Here is an 18834-nt window from a genome sequence, read left to right on the forward strand (position 1 = left end):
TTATGACGAGGCACAGGAGGCGTAAAATGCAGATTGCGACTAAAAAAGATGCAAATGCATTGAATCCGGTGGACTTTTCTACGCCAAAAAGAGGTTTAAAGGGGTATTCCCATGTTAGACAATGGGGGCATATCGCTAGGATATGCCCCCATTGTCTGATAGGTGCGGGTCCCACCGCTGGGACCTGCACCTATATCGAGAACGGAGCAGGGAGCGTTGTGGATGGAGGACCCCAGATTTCCCGGAGTCCGTCTACCACCAAGCGCTAATCCCCGCCTCTCCCATAGAAGTGAATGGGAGCATGTCGTGCATGCGCGGCCCATGCTCCCATTCATTTCTATGGGGCAGACAGCAATAGCCGAGGCTATTTTTGGCAGCCCCATAGAAATGAATGGAGGGCGGCTGCGCTCTCCTTCACTTTTGGGGCTCCGTTCTCGATATATATGCGGGTCCCAGCAGTGGGACCCGCACCTATAAGACAATGGGGGCATATCCTAGTGATATGCCCCCATTGTCTGAGATGAGAAAACCCCTTTAAGGGGAATGATACATTTACCCTGTGTTGCTTGGGATGTAGTGATTACGTTGCTACTGAATGGACAGAAAAGCAAGATTTAAAGGGAACCTGTCACCATGCAATGTAATCTGCCAGCAACCTAGAGCAGGAGGAGCTGAGCAGATAAATTATATTTACCAAAAAATGGTGCCATTGTAAAATACAAATGAGGAGCCCACAAAAAAACAACCCTAGATACAGCTAGATATGGCTCTTGGACTGCAAGAAGGATGAAAGAACATTTCCACAGGTCTTTAAGTCAGAACATAGACCAGGCATTAACTGTTTTGCTTTCCCCAATGGAATTGACATCTTTTGTTTTTTCAATCATACTAGGTATGTAAATTGTATTCATAATGTGAATGACAAACTGTAGGACCCAATAAACCTAAGACTGATGTCTGTGAAAGCTTGTAGCTCTGAGCAGGAAATATGAATCAGTTAGAGCTCTTTATTCATGTCCTCATAATTGGATGGGCCCGCGTAGAAATGATTTACAGGGCACCATTTGTACTTGGTAATTTGGTGCTTCTAGTGTTTTATTAACTTGAGTCTTACATTGTTTCTTCTTGAATTGAATAATTTTGTCATCAGTTGGACAAGAGAAATTGGCTATAACTCGTGCCACATGTATGAATCCAAATTCAGCTACTCAGCTGAAGACACTTCTCATAAAGAAAACTGCTCCCTAAGGAATGTGGAAATGACTTGGACATTATACCGAATGACTAGTTATTTTCTCTATGTTGCTACCTTTACTAACTTAATAAACATTGCCCAAAAATTCGGAGCAGTCACTTCATTCAGCTCTATGGGGCTGCTGGAGATAGTCAAACGCTTGTACTCGGCTATCTCCAGTAGTCACATAACGTATAGGGGGTTGGACATGCATGTCTGTCTTTCCATTCAAACAAGGAGCATTGGTCCCCATTGTGAAGACAGACGGACACCCAAGCAGTCAGTACCCCCCTTCCCCCCAGATCAGAGACTTATCTCTAAACTGTGTTGTCTTCATGGGACAATCCCTTTAATCTGACATATAGTGTTTGTTAGGGATAATTTGCCTGGCAACCTTATGGAAGACATTGTACAGTGGCACTTTGAAAGTTTGTGAACACTTCAGAATATTCTATATTTCTGGATAACTTTGACCTAAAATTACATCAGCTTTTTACACAAGTCCTAATAATAGATGTATAATCAAATGAAAAAATGTAGTCAAAAATAGACTTGGTCATTTATTGAAGAAAATGATGTCTGTGAGTGGCAAAAGTATGTGAACCTAAACGTTCCTGGTATTCATCGATAAGGACATTGGCTTGGAGGAATTTTAGCCCATACCTCCTTACAAAACACAGTTATGTTGGTGGGTTTCATCCCATGAACTGCCTGCTTCAGGTCCTTCCACAACATTTCTATTGGATTAAGGGCAGATCTTTCACTTGGCTATTCCAAAAGGTTAACAATATTCTTTTTTTTAAACAGTCTTTTATAGAATGACTTGTGTGCTTAGGGTTGTTGTTTTGCTGCTGCGATTCAAATCATGGACAGATGTCCTGACAATTCAGAATTCATTGTTTCATAAATGATGGCAAGATGTCCTGGCCCAGATGCAGCAGAACAGGCCCAAACCATGATACAACCACCACCATGTTTCACAGATGGGATGAGATTTGTATGCTGGAATGCAGTGTTTTTCTTTCTCCAAACATAGAGCTTCTCATTGCAATGTTCTTTTTGAAGAGCAGCTGCTTTCTCCTTGCAATCCTGCCATGAACACCATCGTTGTTTAGTGCCCTCCTGTTTGTAAACTCATGAACATTATCTTTAGCTTATCTGAGAAAAGCCTTTAGTTGTTTAGAAGTTACATTGGGTTTCTTTGTGGACGATAACATGCCTTGTTCTTGGTGGGACCTTTGCTGGTTGACCCCTCCAGGGGACGGTAATAATTGTCTTGAATTTTCTCCATTTGTACACAATCTGACTGTGGATTGGTGGATTCCAGAATCTTTAGAGATGGCTTTGTAACCTTTTGCAGCCTGATGAGCATCAACAACTCTTCTTCTGAGGTCCTCAGACTCCTTCATTCGTGCCTTGATATACTTCCACAAACGTGTTGGGAAGATCGGATTTTAATAGATCCTTGTCCTTTAAATAAAACAGGTCACCCACTCACACCTGATTGTTATTCCCTTGATTGAAAACACCTGACTCTAATTTTACCTTCAAATTATCTGCTAATCCTAAAGGTTCACATACTTTTGCCACTTACAGACCTGTGATATTGGATCATTTCCCTCAATAAATAAGTGATCAAGTCTCGTATTTTTGAGCCATTTGGTTATCTTTATCTACTTCTAGCACTTGTATCAAAATCTGATATAGTTTTAGGTCAAATTTATGCAGAAATCTAAAAAGTTCTAAAGGGTTCACAAACATTCACATACGTACTACCTTCATACCTGTCAGACATGATTAAGATCAGCTCATAGCTGGATTGGTACTGTATTGACTGTAATGAAGGGGAGAAACAATAGTAATCATGCCATTGTAAAAAAAACATGCCATTCCTTACTAAGATTGCAAATTACCCGTTTGGAATCGCAGATCGAGTCTCTAAATGGGCAAGTTGCAACACTGAGAGGCATTGATAATTTGCAAAAGAGTTTGCTTCTCACCGAGCAAGCACTCTTTGGGGTAGATGAGGGGGAGGGTGACAGAGAGGAGGCTGAGGAAAGTGAGGTAGCTAGCTGGGTAACAGTTAGAAAGCGGGGTAGAGGGAAGAGTGCCAGGGAGGCTAGCCCTGATCTGACACACCCCAACAAGTTTGCACGTTTGGCAGATGAGGGGGATGTCAGTCCGGGGACGGCACTGCTGCAGCCAGACACTTCCTCTGCCAGTCAGGGGAATGTCAGCTCCAGTAAGCAGGGAACCAGGAGAGCAGGGCAGGCCAGACAGGTGCTGGTAGTGGGAGACTCCATTATTAGGGGAACAGATAGGGAAATCTGTCACAAAGACCGTGATCGCCGAACAGTGTGCTGTCTTCCTGGCGCTAGAGTTCGACACATCGCGGATCAGGTTGACAGATTACTGGGAGGGGCTGGAGATGATCCAGCGGTCATGGTCCATATCGGAACCAATGACAAAGTTAGAGGTAGGTGGAGAGTCCTTAAAAATGATTTCAGGGATTTAGGTCAAAAGCTGAGGGCAAGGACCTCAAAGGTAGTATTTTCCGAAATACTGCCTGTACCACGAGCCACACAAGAAAGGCAATGGGAGATTAGGGAGATTAACAAGTGGCTCAAGAACTGGTGTAGGAAGGAGGGGTTTGGGTTCCTGGAGAACTGGGCCGATTTTTCTATCGGCTACAGGCTCTATCGTAGGGACGGGCTGCACCTCAATGGGGAAGGGGCAGCTGTGCTGGGGAGAAAGATGGCTAGAAGGTTGGAGGAGTGTTTAAACTAGGGACTGGGGGGGAGGGTAATTACATTATAGGAGGGGAAGATAGTGCAGATAGAGACCAGGGGCAAGGTAATAAGAATGGGGGAGGAATGGAAGGAGGGACTAGAACAGTTGAGAAGGAAAGGTGTAGGGTAAAAAAAAAACATAAACCTCTCAAATGTATGTATACTAATGCCAGAAGCCTGACTAATAAAACTGGTGAACTGGAATTAGTGATGTGTGAGGAGGACTATGACATAGTGGGAATAACTGAGACATGGCTGGATGAAAGCTATGACTGGGCAGTTAATGTACAAGGTTACAGTCTGTTTAGAAAGGATCGTCAAAACCGGAGAGGGGGAGGGGTCTGCCTTTATATAAAGTCCTGTCTAAAGCCCACAGTCCGAGAAAATATAAGTGAGGGACATGAACATGTGGAGTCACTATGGGTAGAGATACATGGAGCTAAAAACAACAATAAATTACTAATAGGAGTTTACTATAAACCACCGAATATACCAGAGTCCACAGAAAATCTACTACTAAACGAGATAGACGAGGCGGCAAATCATAATGAGGTGGTTATTATGGGGGACTTCAACTACCCAGATATAGACTGGGAAACTGAAACTTGTATATCTCATAAGGGAAACAGGTTTGTGGCAATAACCAAAAACAATTACCTCTCCCAACTGGTTCAGGACCCGACTAGAGGGACGGCCATACTGGACTTAGTATTAACCAATAGACCTGACAGAACAACAGACGTGCAGGTTGGGGACACCTGGGAAATAGTGACCATAAAGTAATAACCTTCCAATTATCATTCAAAAGAGCGTTTCTACAGGGAGGAACAAAAATACCAAACTTCAAAAAAGCTAAATTTAGCCAACTAAGAGAGGCCATAGGCCAAACTAACTGGGACAAAGTCCTCACAAATACAGACACAAAATGGGATATCTTTAAAGGGTTTCTATCACTTGGGATCACATAATTTGATGTCAGACACTAGCGATTTGCTAGTGTCTGCTCTTGCCAACCATCCTAATATAACAGCTTTTGGCCCTGCGGTTTTGATAGAAAACGAACTTTTATAAATATGCTAATGAGCCTCTAGGTGCTATGTGGGCGTCATTAGCACCTAGAGGCTCCGTCTACCTTCATACACAGCCACCGCCCAGCGCGTCCCTCCAGCCCGCCCATGTCTTCCTGAATGCGATCCTCCGTGTGACGCGGCGTACGAATTCCCGCGCATGCGCCGTGCGCGGCTGTATTCGGCGCATGCGCATTGAATGTCTGACCGCTCAGAGCTCAGACATCTCAAATGCGCCGAATACAGCCGCGCACGGCGCATGCGCGAGAATTCGGCCGCTGCGTCACACGGAGGAGGACATGGGCGGGCTGGAGGGACGAGCTGGGCGGCGGCTGTGTATGAAGGTAGACGGAGCCTCTAGGTGCTAATGACGCCCACATAGCACCTAGAGGCTCATTAGCATATTTATAAAAGTTCGTTTTCTATCAAAACCGCAGGGCCAAAAGCTGTTATATTAGGATGGTTGGCAAGAGCAGACACTAGCAAATCGCTAGTGTCTGACATCAAATTATGTGATCCCAAGTGATAGAAACCCTTTAAAAACATCCTAAAAACTCATTGTGAGAGGTACATACCGTATGGTAATAAAAGGTTAAGGAACAAAAAGAAACCAATGTGGATAAATAGAACTGTAAAGAAAGCAATAAATGACAAAAAGAAAGCATATAAAACACTAAAACAGGAGGGTAGCACGGAAGCACTGAAAAACTATAAGGAAAAAAATAGAACATGTAAAAAACAAATAAAAGCGGCCAAACTAGAGACCGAGAGATTAATTGCCAAAGAGAGTAAAACTAACCCTAAAATGTTCTTTAATTATATAAATGTTAAAAAGTATAAATCTGAAGGTGTTGGCCCTTTAAAGAGTAATGAGGGGGGAGTCGCAGAGAGCGACGAGGAGAAAGCAAAGCTGTTAAATATTTTTTTCTCCAATGTATTCACTGAGGAAAATAAACTGTCAGATGACATGCAGAATGTAAAAATAAATTCCCCATTAAAAGTGTCCTGTCTGACCCAGGAAGAAGTACATCAGCGACTTAAAAAGATTAAAATAGACAAATCGCCAGGACCGGATGACATACACCCCCGTATCCTAAGGGAATTAAGTAATGTCATAGCCAGACCCTTATTTCTGATATTTGCAGACTCTATACTGACAGGGAATGTCCCACAGGATTGGCGCGTGACATATGTGGTGCCAATATTCAAAAAGGGGCCAAAAACAGAGCCTGGAAACTATAGGCCGGTAAGTTTAACATCTGTTGTGGGTAAACTGTTTGAAGGTTTTCTGAGAGATGCTATGTTAGAGCATCTTAACGGAAATAAGCAAATAACGCCATATCAGCATGGCTTCATGAGGGATCGGTCATGTCAGACTAATTTAATCAGTTTCTATGAGGAGGTAAGTTCTAGACTTGACAGCGGCGAATCAATGGATGTCGTATATCTGGACTTCTCCAAAGCATTTGACACTGTACCACATAAAAGGTTAGTATATAAAATGAGAATGCTCGGACTGGGAGAAAACATCTGTAAGTGGGTAAGTAACTGGCTCAATGATAGAAAACAGAGGGTGGTTATTAACGGTACACACTCAGATTGGGTCACTGTCACTAGTGGAGTACCTCAGGGGTCAGTATTGGGCCCTATTCTCTTCAATATATTTATTAATGATCTTGTAGAAGGCTTGCATAGTAAAGTATAAATTTTCGCAGATGACACTAAACTGTGTAAAGTAATTTACACTGATGAGGACAGTATACTACTACAGAGGGATCTGGATAGATTGGAGGCTTGGGCAGATAAGTGGCAGATGCGGTTTAACACTGATAAATGTAAAGTTATGCACATGGGAAGGAAAAATGCAAGTCACCCGTACATACTAAATGGTAAAACACTCGGTAACACTGACATGGAAAAGGATCTAGGAATTTTAATAAACAGCAAACTAAGCAGCAAAAACCAGTGTCAGGCAGCTGCTGCCAAGGCCAACAAGATAATGGGTTGCATCAGAAGGGGCATAGATTCCCGTGATAGGAACATAGTCCTACCACTTTACAAATTGCTAGTCAGACCACACATGGAGTACTGTGTACAGTTCTGGGCTCCTGTAAACAAGGCAGACATAGCAGAGCTGGAGAGGGTTCAGAGGAGGGCAACTAAAGTAATAACTGGAATGGGGCAACTACAGTACCCTGAAAGATTATCAAAATTAGGGTTATTCACTTTAGAAAAAAGACGACTGAGGGGAGATCTAATTAATATGTATAAATATATCAGGGGTCAGTACAGAGATCTATCCCATCAGCTATTTATCCCCAGGACTGTGACTGGGACGAGGGGACATCCTCTACGTCTGGAGGAAAGAAGGTTTGTACACAAACATAGAAAAGGGTTCTTTACGGTAAGAGCAGTGAGACTATGGAACTCTCTGCCTGAGGAGGTGGTGATGGTGAGTACACTAAAAGAGTTCAAGAGGGGCCTGGACGTATTTCTGGAGCTTAATAATATTACAGGCTATAGCTACTAGAGAGGGGTCGTTGATCCAGGGAGTTATTCTGATTGCCTGATTGGAGTCGGGAAGGAATTTTTTATTCCCCTAAAGTGGAGAAAATTGGCTTCTGCCTCACAGGGTTTTTGGCCTTCCTCTGGATCAACTTGCAGGATAACAGGCCGAACTGGATGGACAAATGTCTTTTTTCGGCCTTATGTACTATGTTACTATGTTACTATGTAAAAAGAAAGATATCCGGAGAAGCACAGGTATATGCAATGCAATGTGTGTCCATGCTAACAGACTCCTTGTAGTCTGATTCTGCAAAAATCATTCATTTTGTCACCTGCTTCCTGCTAATTCACCTAATGTATGTTAGCGGTCAGATGGAAGGGAGGATCAGACTACACAGGCTTTTTGTTGTTGTCTGTTACCATGGAGATATACAAGTCTTAGTAGCAGCTGCAGACACAACATGGTTTTAATGCAGACTATTTGAAAAGTTGCTTCATTTTTAATTTTAAAAGCACTAGAGCATTTATTTATTTATTTTAAGGCTGACAGTCTTTTAATATATTAATGAGATAGAAGAAATCTGTGGCAACCAAATATTTCTGGTTCGCTAAGCTCATACCTACACAGTTTATCTACATGAAATCATACAGTAGGTCTACTTGTGTGTTTGCTGCTGCTTGCTTAGCACATAGAATGTGTTACCTTGTGGTGCTTGCAGCTTTCTATGGTTTAGCTAATAGAAAATCATTTACAGCAGATTCCCCATCTCTACCAGCCCTTATCGGATGTATATAGTGATATAATGTTATAATAGCTACCTCATAGCATCTTGTATAATAACTGTATCATATTACCAGCCAGAAATAAGCTGACCGGAGAATGAGAGTAATGTTTGGAATGCAGAGCCATCTGTACGAGGATGACACTGCTGTCACAGGGCCACCGCTTACATTTGTATCCATTAAGTATCTCTCCAGGCATTTCCCTCACAATATTACATGACATTGATTACATCGCCAGTTGTAATGGCTTTCATAGTGTTTGCCCTCATATGCTGGCGGAATTAATAAGATGCATAATGATTATACATCTACGAGAGGTCAGACAATATGACGTGAGCTTTGTGATCATGCAGAACAGTCCTTTAGTCTGGTGATGTTCATTTAGCCTCAGATGACCCATATGAAGCTTCATTGGTTGTGTGCATAATTACCGATGTGAGGATCATAATGCTGCCATTCTGAGACATTGCTGTGAGTAGAAGCCATCTGGGGGCATACTTTTTACTTTAGACCAAAATAAACCTGCCCTCCTTTACTTTCAGATGGTGACCTGCAGAATGAAGATGGAATGATGGAAAATGGTAGTCCTTCGTCCTCACTTCCAGTCATAAGTGAGCTAGACTCAAGTTCAGGGGTGTCAGGGGACACTTGTGCATATGAAGTTCTTCCAACCTCTGAACTCATGGATGGGACAGGTAACTACCCATGCATTTTTATAGTCAGCTTTGGTGAGTTGTATGATATAGGTGTCTAGGACAAAGAGAAGCCATTATCTGAAATTCCTGGACCGTCCGTAAAAATCTTGCACTTTTTTTTTCCGGCGTCTGTGAAATAAAATAGCTGTGTCCGTGATTTTTTTTTTGTGGCTGGTGGCACTTGAGCAGACCATTTTCACTGTAATTATCATCATTTTATGGCTCACAATAAAGCTAATGCATTCATATTAGTATACAGAGCCATAGACATATTACTGATAATCTTTATCAATCATTGTAGTTTTCTAATCCGTAAAAAAATATTTACCATGATATTTGGATATATTGTTCATAAAAAAGAAAAAATCTGTTTGTCAACATCAATTTTCTGTGCCTTCTTACTCATTACTTCAGTAGTCACAGCCAGTACCACCTCATTCTTCCCTAGTAGTTAGAAGAAGAAGAAAATCCCTTTATTGTCCCTCAGTGGGGAAATTTTGGCATAACAGCAGCAATGACATTCACAACAGGAGCAAAATAAGAGTAATTAGAAATTAAAGAGTAAAATACAAGAAAAACATAACACAGAATTTACTTTAAAAATTCACTACTGGGTTTCTGGGAACAGTGGTGGTTATAAATCCTAACCGCTGCTGGGAGGAAGGACCTCCGATAACGTTTCTTCGCGCACCTAGGATGCAGCAGTCTGTCACTGAAGGAGCTCTCCACCTCCACAACAGCTTCGTGCATGGGGTGGGAGACATTGTCTAAGGCCCCAAAACGGTGGCTCGGATGCGGATCCATTTACTTCAATGGGGCCGCAAAAGATGCGGACAGCACTCTGTGTGCTGTTCGCATCAGTTGCTCCGTTCCATGGCCCCGCTAAAAAAATATAACGTCCTATTCTTGTCTGCGCTTTGCGGACAAGAATAGGCATTTTATTGAAGGCTGTCCGTGTTTTGCCGATCCGCGATTTTCAGACCGCAAAACACACCACGGTTGTGTGCATGCGGCCTAACAGTGATGTTAATTTTGCTAGAGTTCTTCTGTCACCCACCTCCTGCACTGGATCAAGGGGACAACCTGGGACAGAGCTGGCCTTCTTAATGAGCTTATCTAATCTCTGTCTCTCAGCCACAGATAAGCCCCCAACAAACCACACCATAGAATATGGCTGATGCCACCACTGAGTCAAAGAAGGTCCTGCACTCCAAAGGACCTCAGTCTCCTCAACAGATAGAGTCTGCTCTGACCCTTTTTGAAAAGAGCATTGGTGTTATGGCTCCAGTCCAGTTTGTTGTTCAGGTGAACACCCAGGTACTTATAAGAGTCCACCACCTCAATGTCCGTTCCCTGTATGTTCACCGTAACCAAAGCAGAGGGCCAGTGTCTGTGGAAATCCACCACCAGCTCCTTGGTTTTGCCTGCGTTGATCTGGAGCTGGTTCCGCTGACACCAGTCCACAAAATCCTGTGTCCCCTGTCTGTATTCTGAGTCGTCCTCACCTGCGATAAGTCCAACTATGGCCGAGTCATCAGAGAACTTCTGTAGGTGGCAGCCTGGGGAGTTGATGGATACACCAATGTCGAAACTTTCCCCCAAGTAGTCACAGCCGAGTGTCTGTATTAAGCAGTCAGGAAAGCACTTGTGAGCAGGCTATTTCTGGCTGCCGCATGTAGCTTCTCTGATAACTGAGATAGAGGAATAAAACCCAGAACAACATGATAGATGCAGGAGTAAAACCCAGCACGGTTGTAGAGGATATTTGTCAATCCCTGTATGCCAGAAAACTGGTGTCAAAAAGTTGCAAAGTAGCGCACAGCCCTGGTGCAAAATTTTGCGACTTTTTTGGAGTTCTGTGCACTGCTCGCCACTTTTTCAAAAAGTGGGCGATCTGCAAATTGCTGTCAGCAATGCACGGGCACCAACCGTGTGCCCACCATCTGTGGACACGGAATGGGGTCCGCGATCCGCATCCGACGGCCCGCACTACTAGTGCATGCACTATTTTGCTGTGCAGAGGCACGGACAGAAAACCCACAGACGCACTTCCACAGTGCTTCCGCGGGCTTTCGATCCGTGCCTCCGTTCCACACCGGACCGTATCTCCCAGATTGTGGACCCATTCAAGTGAAACGTTCCGCATCCATGATACAGTGTGCACATGGCCGGTGCCCGTATATTGTGAACCCGCTGTTTGCAGACTACAATATGGGCACGGGCCACCTACAGTCTCGTGTGTTTGAGGCCTAATTATAATTATGATGATACCTGAAATCTACACCAGCTCCCTTGCATCTCTTAATAATTCTGCCATATATGATGCCAGCAGGGGATAGATTAAGACTACCATGTAAAACGCCTGTTTTAGTAAATATTCCCCAATCTGCGTGTCAGGGTAGTGGACTATGAACACCTCTTCTGGAAGATATGAACCCTGAATATTTTTTATTCGGCTCTGGGTTGAATTGGGTGGACATTGAGCAAGCCAGTAATCTAGGTTGCCGAAGCAGATTTTCTACTCCTGATCTAGAATTGTATTTTTTCTATTATTATATTAGGCAGTATCCTGGGGAATATATTATAGTTCCTTTGGGAATGTTAAGTGTTTTTGTGTATTATTTGCATGTAACAGCTGTTTCTGATTTACTGATTTTCTTGATGCTTGGAAGAGGCGGCTTCATGTTTCAGGCTGAAAGAAATAATTTGATCGCTGCTGTGATCACTGTATCAGTGGCGACATCTAGTGGACAGCCCTAATATAGATCACATGCAACTTTCTATTTGCAAAAAATGTTTATGTTGCTGTTATAAGGATTATTTGTGGCAGAAAAAACTAATGAACATAACAATAATTCAATTTTTTAAATGTTAGCTAAGTCTAGCTTGTGTAAAATGTTAATACAGCCTTCTCCAAACTAAGTGACTTTGCAGCTACCATTACCATTATATGTAGTATGATAATTACTGAGTGCCTGGTATGCTACCCACATGTTCTGGTTGTTGAAATTATGCAATTGTGTTCTATTCATACCATATACGTAGCGACTGTCCATGCTGTTGTCACACGTTTGTTGCTATCCTCACATGTAACAGCGTCATGTTTGTGATGTGGTTTGTGTTCCTCAGTATCCGAAGATCTCCCATCTGAGCCAGGATCCCTATCCCAGGATCCATCATACAAGCCAACCCTGCTACTGCCCCCCAAAAAATCAACTTACCCTGTAGACCATGAGGACACCCCTGTGAAACCACTAACTCTCCTCAAGCAGCCCCCTGCCCTGCCTCCTAAACCTCTTTCCAGATTTGCCAATCATATAGCAGGTAAGAGAAAGCTACTTCGCCTTGTATACATCTTCATTCTTGATTTTTATGGGTGTATCACCCATATTTCCCAACTGATCGTTTCCCATAATAGGATTAGTTCCTAATGTAATGCAGAAGGTCTTGGCCAGCCCACTCATGACCAAGTTACTGCATGTATAGTGTAATAATGCAATGAAATGAACATGGAACACCTGGAAATCTTAATGTGATTGAGCTGAGATTGAGAAAGTGCAAAAAGCTAGTGGTGCTTGGTCAATGATCACACCACCAAGGCGGTAAACCCTTTGCGCATAGGGAATGCATAGGGTTCTTAAGGAAGGGTATAAGTTGAGGCAGGGTCACATGAATACTGCTTCTCTGGCATATTAATGGTCATACAGATGCTGCATATGCACCTGTGGTATTTCAACTTGGACCCATAGTTCAGCCAAGCTGGTGGTTGGCTGCTGTGCAAGGGAGATCGGTTACCCCATCAAGTCTCAGACATTCTCCATGGGGGAGAGATTTGGAGATGCTGCTGGCCAAGAAGAGAATGTTGTGTAGGACGAAAACTGAGAGTCATGGTATGAGGTGCAATTAACTACGTACCATGGCTTTCCAGTCTGGTATTACCAGCCTTCAGTATGTCCAGGACATTGGGGAACCAGCCCTACTGCCTCTTTTGACTCAGGAGACGTTGTGTTCCAACACTGCCTGCATTACGCAACGTGCTGTTCAGTGTATCTATCAGCTTTTCTGGCCAGCCCGATTGTCAGATCTGTTCCCCGTGAAGAATTCCTGGGACAGGATGGAGTGATGGATCTTTCATGCACAGCAGCCAACAATTACCTTGACTGAACTACGGGTCCAAATTAAAAGACCGTGGAATTCCATATTACAGAATGATATCCAGTATCTGTATGAATGTTACTATTCCAGAGTGGCAACCTGCATCACAACAAGGGGATGCCACCCAATAATAATGTGACCCTGCCTCAACATATACCCTGCTGCAGAATCCGAAATAAAGGGTGCACCACCTTGGTTGTGTGATCATAGACCAGCACCACTAGCAGTTTATACTTTCTCAATCTCAGCTCAGGTGCATTACGTTTTCCAGGTGCTGTTCTTTCATTTTCCAGCAATGTACCGGTATATTATTTCATATATTTGGCCTGAATCCGAATTTATATTCCAGGCCTGAAGTACATTTTTCATTTGAAAATTGCTGAATCATAGCTTTTGTACCAACTTTAGCATTACAGTACCACCATTGTGTAAGGCTTTCTGGTCGTCATGAGTTGTCCCTATGCACAGTTGCATATGTTTGTCAGTTTTTGTTTTCTCATTTATTAGTCATTCATGTCTTTTATTCAAACTACACTACATGGCCAAAAGTATGTGGACCTGGAGGATGAAGTTAACAGGTCAGTTTTACTGCATAGGGAACAGTGTAAAATGAAACCCATAAAATTATGGCGGGATTGCATCGCCATGCCAAAATCGAGGCAGCCGCTCGGTTGCTGTGGCAACCTCGGGCCCTCTGAAGGATCAGAGGCCTGCCATGGCAACATTCCTATAGAGCCCTGCCTGTGGCAGGGCCCTATAGGAACATAGTGCATCTCCCATAAGCCTCATGCACACGACCGTTGTTTTGGTCCGGATCCGAGCCGCAGTTTTTGTGGCTTGGATGCGGACCCATTCACTTCAATGGGGCTGCAAAAGATGCGGACAGCACTCCGTGTGCTGTCCGCATCTGTTGCTCCGTTCCGTGGTCCGCAAAAGAAATATTACCTGTCCTACTCTTGTCCGTTTTGCTCAAAACACACAGCGGTCGTGTGCATGAGGCCTTAGGCTACTTTCACACTCGCGTATTGTGCGGATCCGTCTTGTATCTGCACAGACGGATCCGCATGAATAATGCAAATGTTTGTATTCTTTAATAACGTATTTGTTAGCATTATTCATTCAAAAAAAGTCTAAGTTAAAACGTATCCGTCTTGACTTACATTGAAAGTCAATGGGGGACGGATCCGTTTTCAATTGCACCATATTGTGTCAGTGAAAAACTGATCTCTCACCATTGACTTACATTGTAAGTCTTGACGGTAGGGTTGTTGCGGGTATCGAAATTTCGATACCCAATCGATACTTTTGTCCCGGTATCGATACGATACCGGGATTTCCGTTTTTTCGATACTGGGCTGCGCTTCTGCGCAGTCTAGTATCTCTGAACATGAGCGCGCTGCTATCGGCGCGCTCATGTTCTCTCTCAGCAGCACGGGGAGAAGGAAGCTGTCCTCCCTCCCCCTGTGCTGCTGCCGCTGCCACCAATGAGAAGAGAGGGGCGGAGGAGGGGCGGCAATGAGAAGAGAGGGGCGGAGGAGGGGCGGCAATGAGAAGAGAGGGGGTGGAGGAGGGGCGGCAATGAGAAGAGAGGGGCGGAGGAGGGGCGGGCGCACTGCGCCACCAATGATAGGATTACTATCGGAGCGATGGGAGGAGACATCAGCTTCACTAGTGGGCGTTCCTTTTCCCTGCGCTGCGATTGGACAGCGCTACAGCCAGGGAGAAGGAACGCCCACTAGTGAAGCTGATGTCTCCTCCCATCGCTCCGATAGTAATCAGCAGCATGTGGAGCAGGAGAGGAGACAGTAATGGGGCACTGCGGGCGAACGGAGCGGCGCCCAGGACTAAATGGTGAGTGCTGAGACATCGCTGGGCGCCGCTCTGTGTGGCCTAATAGTGAAAGTCTGGACTCATATACAGTAGTCAGTCTTTAACACATACAGGAGGCGGGTGCCGGCAGCAGAATCGCATTGCCGGCACCCTGCCCCTGACAGGGAGCTGCGATCAGCGGCAGTTAACTGCCGCTGATCTGCTAGTACCCGCCTCCTGTATAAAGGGGTAAAATCATTGGTGGTGCAGTGTGCCCCCCCCCTCAATCCCCCCATCCCATTAAAATCATTGGTGGCACAGTGCGCCGGCCCCTCTCAACCCTCCAGTATTAAAATCATTGGTGGCAGTGGCCACAGGGACCTCTCCACTCCCCCTCATTGGTGGTGCAGTGGCAGCTTCTGAGCGGAGCCCCAGCTGTGTAAGCCTGGGGCTCCGATCGGTTACCATGGCAGCCAGGAAGCCCTGGTTGCCATGGTAACATCCCTGATGCTGTGTGCACAAAGCACAGAGCAGCAGGGACAGTGTGGAGTCCTATTCACCCTGATAGAGATCTATCAGGGTGAATAGGAAAAGGGATGAAAGATCCCAGGTTCTAGCCCCTAAGGGGGGAAATAGTTATTAAATAAAAAGTGGAAAAAAAAAACCCACTAAAATATGAAGTATAAATCACCCCCCTTTTCCCAATTTCACATATAAAATATATAAATAAACATATTACATCGCCACGTCAGAAAAGTCCAAACTATTAAAATATAAAAAAAAAATCTAGGTGGTGAATGCCGGAACAGAAAAAATAAAATAAAAACTGCGCGATTCGCCATTTTTAAAAATGAGGAATGCACGTGGCTTTTTTTGTTTATTTTTTTCGCGTGGTATCGAATGGTATCGAGTATCGCAATACTTTTTCATGGTATCGAAACCGAATCAAAAATTTGGTATCGCAACAACTCTACTTGACGGATCCGTTAGGCTCCGCATAGTCAGACGGTCACCAAAACGCTGCAGCCAAACTGATGCATTCTGAACGGATCCTTACCCATGCAGAATGCATTGGGGCTGGACTGATCCCTTTTGGGCCGCTTGTGAGAGCCCTGAAACAGATCTCACAAGCGGACCCAGAAACGCCAGTGTGAAAGTAGCCTTAGACTGCATGAACAGGGGAGGTGTAGAAGGTGTGATTGCTATAGGAGGGACAGGTTGGTAGGTGTAGCAAACCCTGAGAGACATTGCAGAGCAAACCATACTGGATTTGGTTAGCAAACCCTGCAGAAATCTGATGAAAACAGGAAGTTCTGCATGTAAACAAAGAAAATCAGTATGGGACTGGAGAACCCTTCAATGTTAGGTCATCTAATTCTAAAGAGTGGAAGTAGATGATAGGGTGGCTCACCCCCTATGACTATGCATAGGTGCTTAAAGGGAACCTGTCACTGGGATTTTGTGTATAGAGCTGAGGATATGGGTTACTAGATGGCCGCTAGCACATCCGCAATACCCAGTCCCCATAGCTCTGTGTGCTTTTATTTTGTCAAAAAAACGATTTGATACATATGCAAATTAACCTGAGATGAGTCCTGTACATGAGATGAGTCAGGGACAGGACTCAACTCAGGTTAATTTGCATATGTATCAAATCGTTTTTTTTACACAATAAAAGCACACAGAGCTATGGGGACTGGGTATTGCGGATGTGCTAGCGGTGATCTAGTAACCTATGTCCTCAGCTCTATACACAAAATCCCGGTGACAGGTTCCCTTTAAACCTGAAATTGAATCACCCTATTCAATACATACACACTAGACGAATTAATCTTATTAGGTAAGCACTCTAACCACCATAGAGCAGGCACACTATTTAATGTTGATAATATAGGGTATGTTACAAAAAAACAATAAAATGCAACACTAAAATGTATAAAACACTAAAACACAATATAAAACTTGCTAGGAATAAGGTGCAAAAAAGATTCCTGTCGCAATAAATAAACCAGTTTGTCCTTATTGATACATCTGGTGTAACGCTGGATTGCTGGCAACCTGTACGCTTTAATATAGCGTTGCATCCAAAAAGTCACAAGTGGCAGTTTTTTGTAACCGCAATATATTGGTAGTATGCTGATAAATAGTAGCTCACTGAGCACTCACCCCACCTGATGGTATGTGGTCTTCACTCTGGCTGGTGTGCGCTAAGGTGTGTGTTTTCCAGGCGGATTAGTACCTGTGTTCCGGTAAGACTTTCTTGCAGTTGCCTGAACTGCCTCTATGTCCCGCTCTATACACAGTTCTCGCGAGAGATGGAGTGCAAGTTCACGGATTCAGGTCGCTTCTTGCCTTTACTTTTCAAATTGCTGAAGGATCGTCTCCCTAAATTTAATCGTAAAGTTAGTCGCATGGCCATGCTTCAGTTACTTGTGGAATCTTTTAGAGCATCGGTATCCAGTACCAGACGCGTTTCGAGGTCTTGCTGACCTCTTCCTAAGTGGTTAACCAAAAACCACAGAGGAAGAGGTCAGCAAGACCTTGAAACGCATCTGGTGCTGGATACCGATGCTCTGAAAGATTCCACAAGTAACTGAAGCATGGCCATGCGACTTTAATTCTACGATTAAAGGGGTTCTGCACTTTCATTTAACTGATGATCTATCGTCTGGATAGATCATCAGCTTCTGATCGGCGGGGGTCCGACACCCGGGACCCCCGCCGATCAGCTGTTTGAGAAGGCAGCGGCGCTCCAGCAGCGCCGCGGCCTTCTCACTGTTAACCGCCGGGCCCCCAACCCACTGACGTCGCGACTAGTATCAACTAGCGTGGGCGCGGCTAAGCTCCATTCAAGTAAACAGAGCTTAGCCCCGCCCACGCTAGTTGATACTAGTCGTGACGTCAGTGGGCCAGCGGTAAACAGTGAGAAGGCTGCGGCGCCGCTGCCTTCTCAAACAGCTGATAGGCGGGGGTCCCGGGTGTCGGACCCCCGCCGATCAGAAGCTGATGATCTATCCAGAGGATAGATCATCAGTTAAATGAAAGTGCAGAACCCCTTTAAATTTAGGGAGATGATCCTTCAGCAATTTGAAAAGTAAAGGCAAGAAGCGACCTGAATCCGTGAACTTGCACTCCAACTCTCGCGAGAATTGTGTATAGAGCGGGACATAGAGGCAGTTCAGGCAACTGCAAGAAAGTCTTACCGGAACACAGGTACTAATCCGCCTGGAAAACACACACCTGAGTGCACACCAGCCAGAGTGAAGACCACATACCATCAGGTGGGGTGAGTGCTCAGTGAGCAACTATTTATCCGCATACTACCAATATATTGCGGTTACAAAAAACTGCCACTTATGACTTTTTGGATGCAACGCTATATTAAAGCGTACAGGTTACCAGCAATCCAGCGTTACACCAGATGTATCAATAAGGACAAACTGGTTTATTTAATAAAGACAGGAATCTTTTTTGCACCTTATTCCTAGCAAGTTTTATATTGTGTTTTAGTGTTTTATACATTTTAGTGTTGCATTTTATAGTTTTTCGTAACATATAGAGTTGAGCGGACACCTGGATGTTTCGGGTTCGACGAGTTCGGCCGAACTTGGAAAAAAAAGTTCGGGTTCGGGACCCGAACTTGACCCCGAACCCGAACCCCATTGAAGTCAATGGGGACCCAAACTTTTGGGCACTAAAATGGCTCTAAAATAGTCCTGGAAAGAGCTAGAGGGCTTCAAAATGTGCTTAAGAGCATGACAACTGTTCTGCAAACAAATGTGGATAGGGAAATG

The 18834-nt window shown here is 44.2% G+C and overlaps 1 protein-coding gene across 2 annotated transcripts in view; it reads left to right on the forward strand.

Annotated features, from left to right (window-relative positions):
• PHACTR1 (phosphatase and actin regulator 1) overlaps positions 1-18834 on the forward strand; it is a 396039-nt gene that overhangs the window by 325609 nt on the left and 51596 nt on the right. For both annotated transcript variants that reach the window (XM_040432504.1, XM_040432503.1), the window contains 2 exons: positions 8924-9076; positions 12206-12400. In XM_040432504.1, the coding sequence (XP_040288438.1) occupies positions 8924-9076; positions 12206-12400 (348 nt within the window). The remainder of the gene's footprint in view (positions 1-8923; positions 9077-12205; positions 12401-18834) is intronic.

The sequence above is a fragment of the Bufo bufo genome, chromosome 5 (assembly GCF_905171765.1).
Source record: "Bufo bufo chromosome 5, aBufBuf1.1, whole genome shotgun sequence".
Lineage (NCBI taxonomy): Eukaryota > Metazoa > Chordata > Amphibia > Anura > Bufonidae > Bufo > Bufo bufo.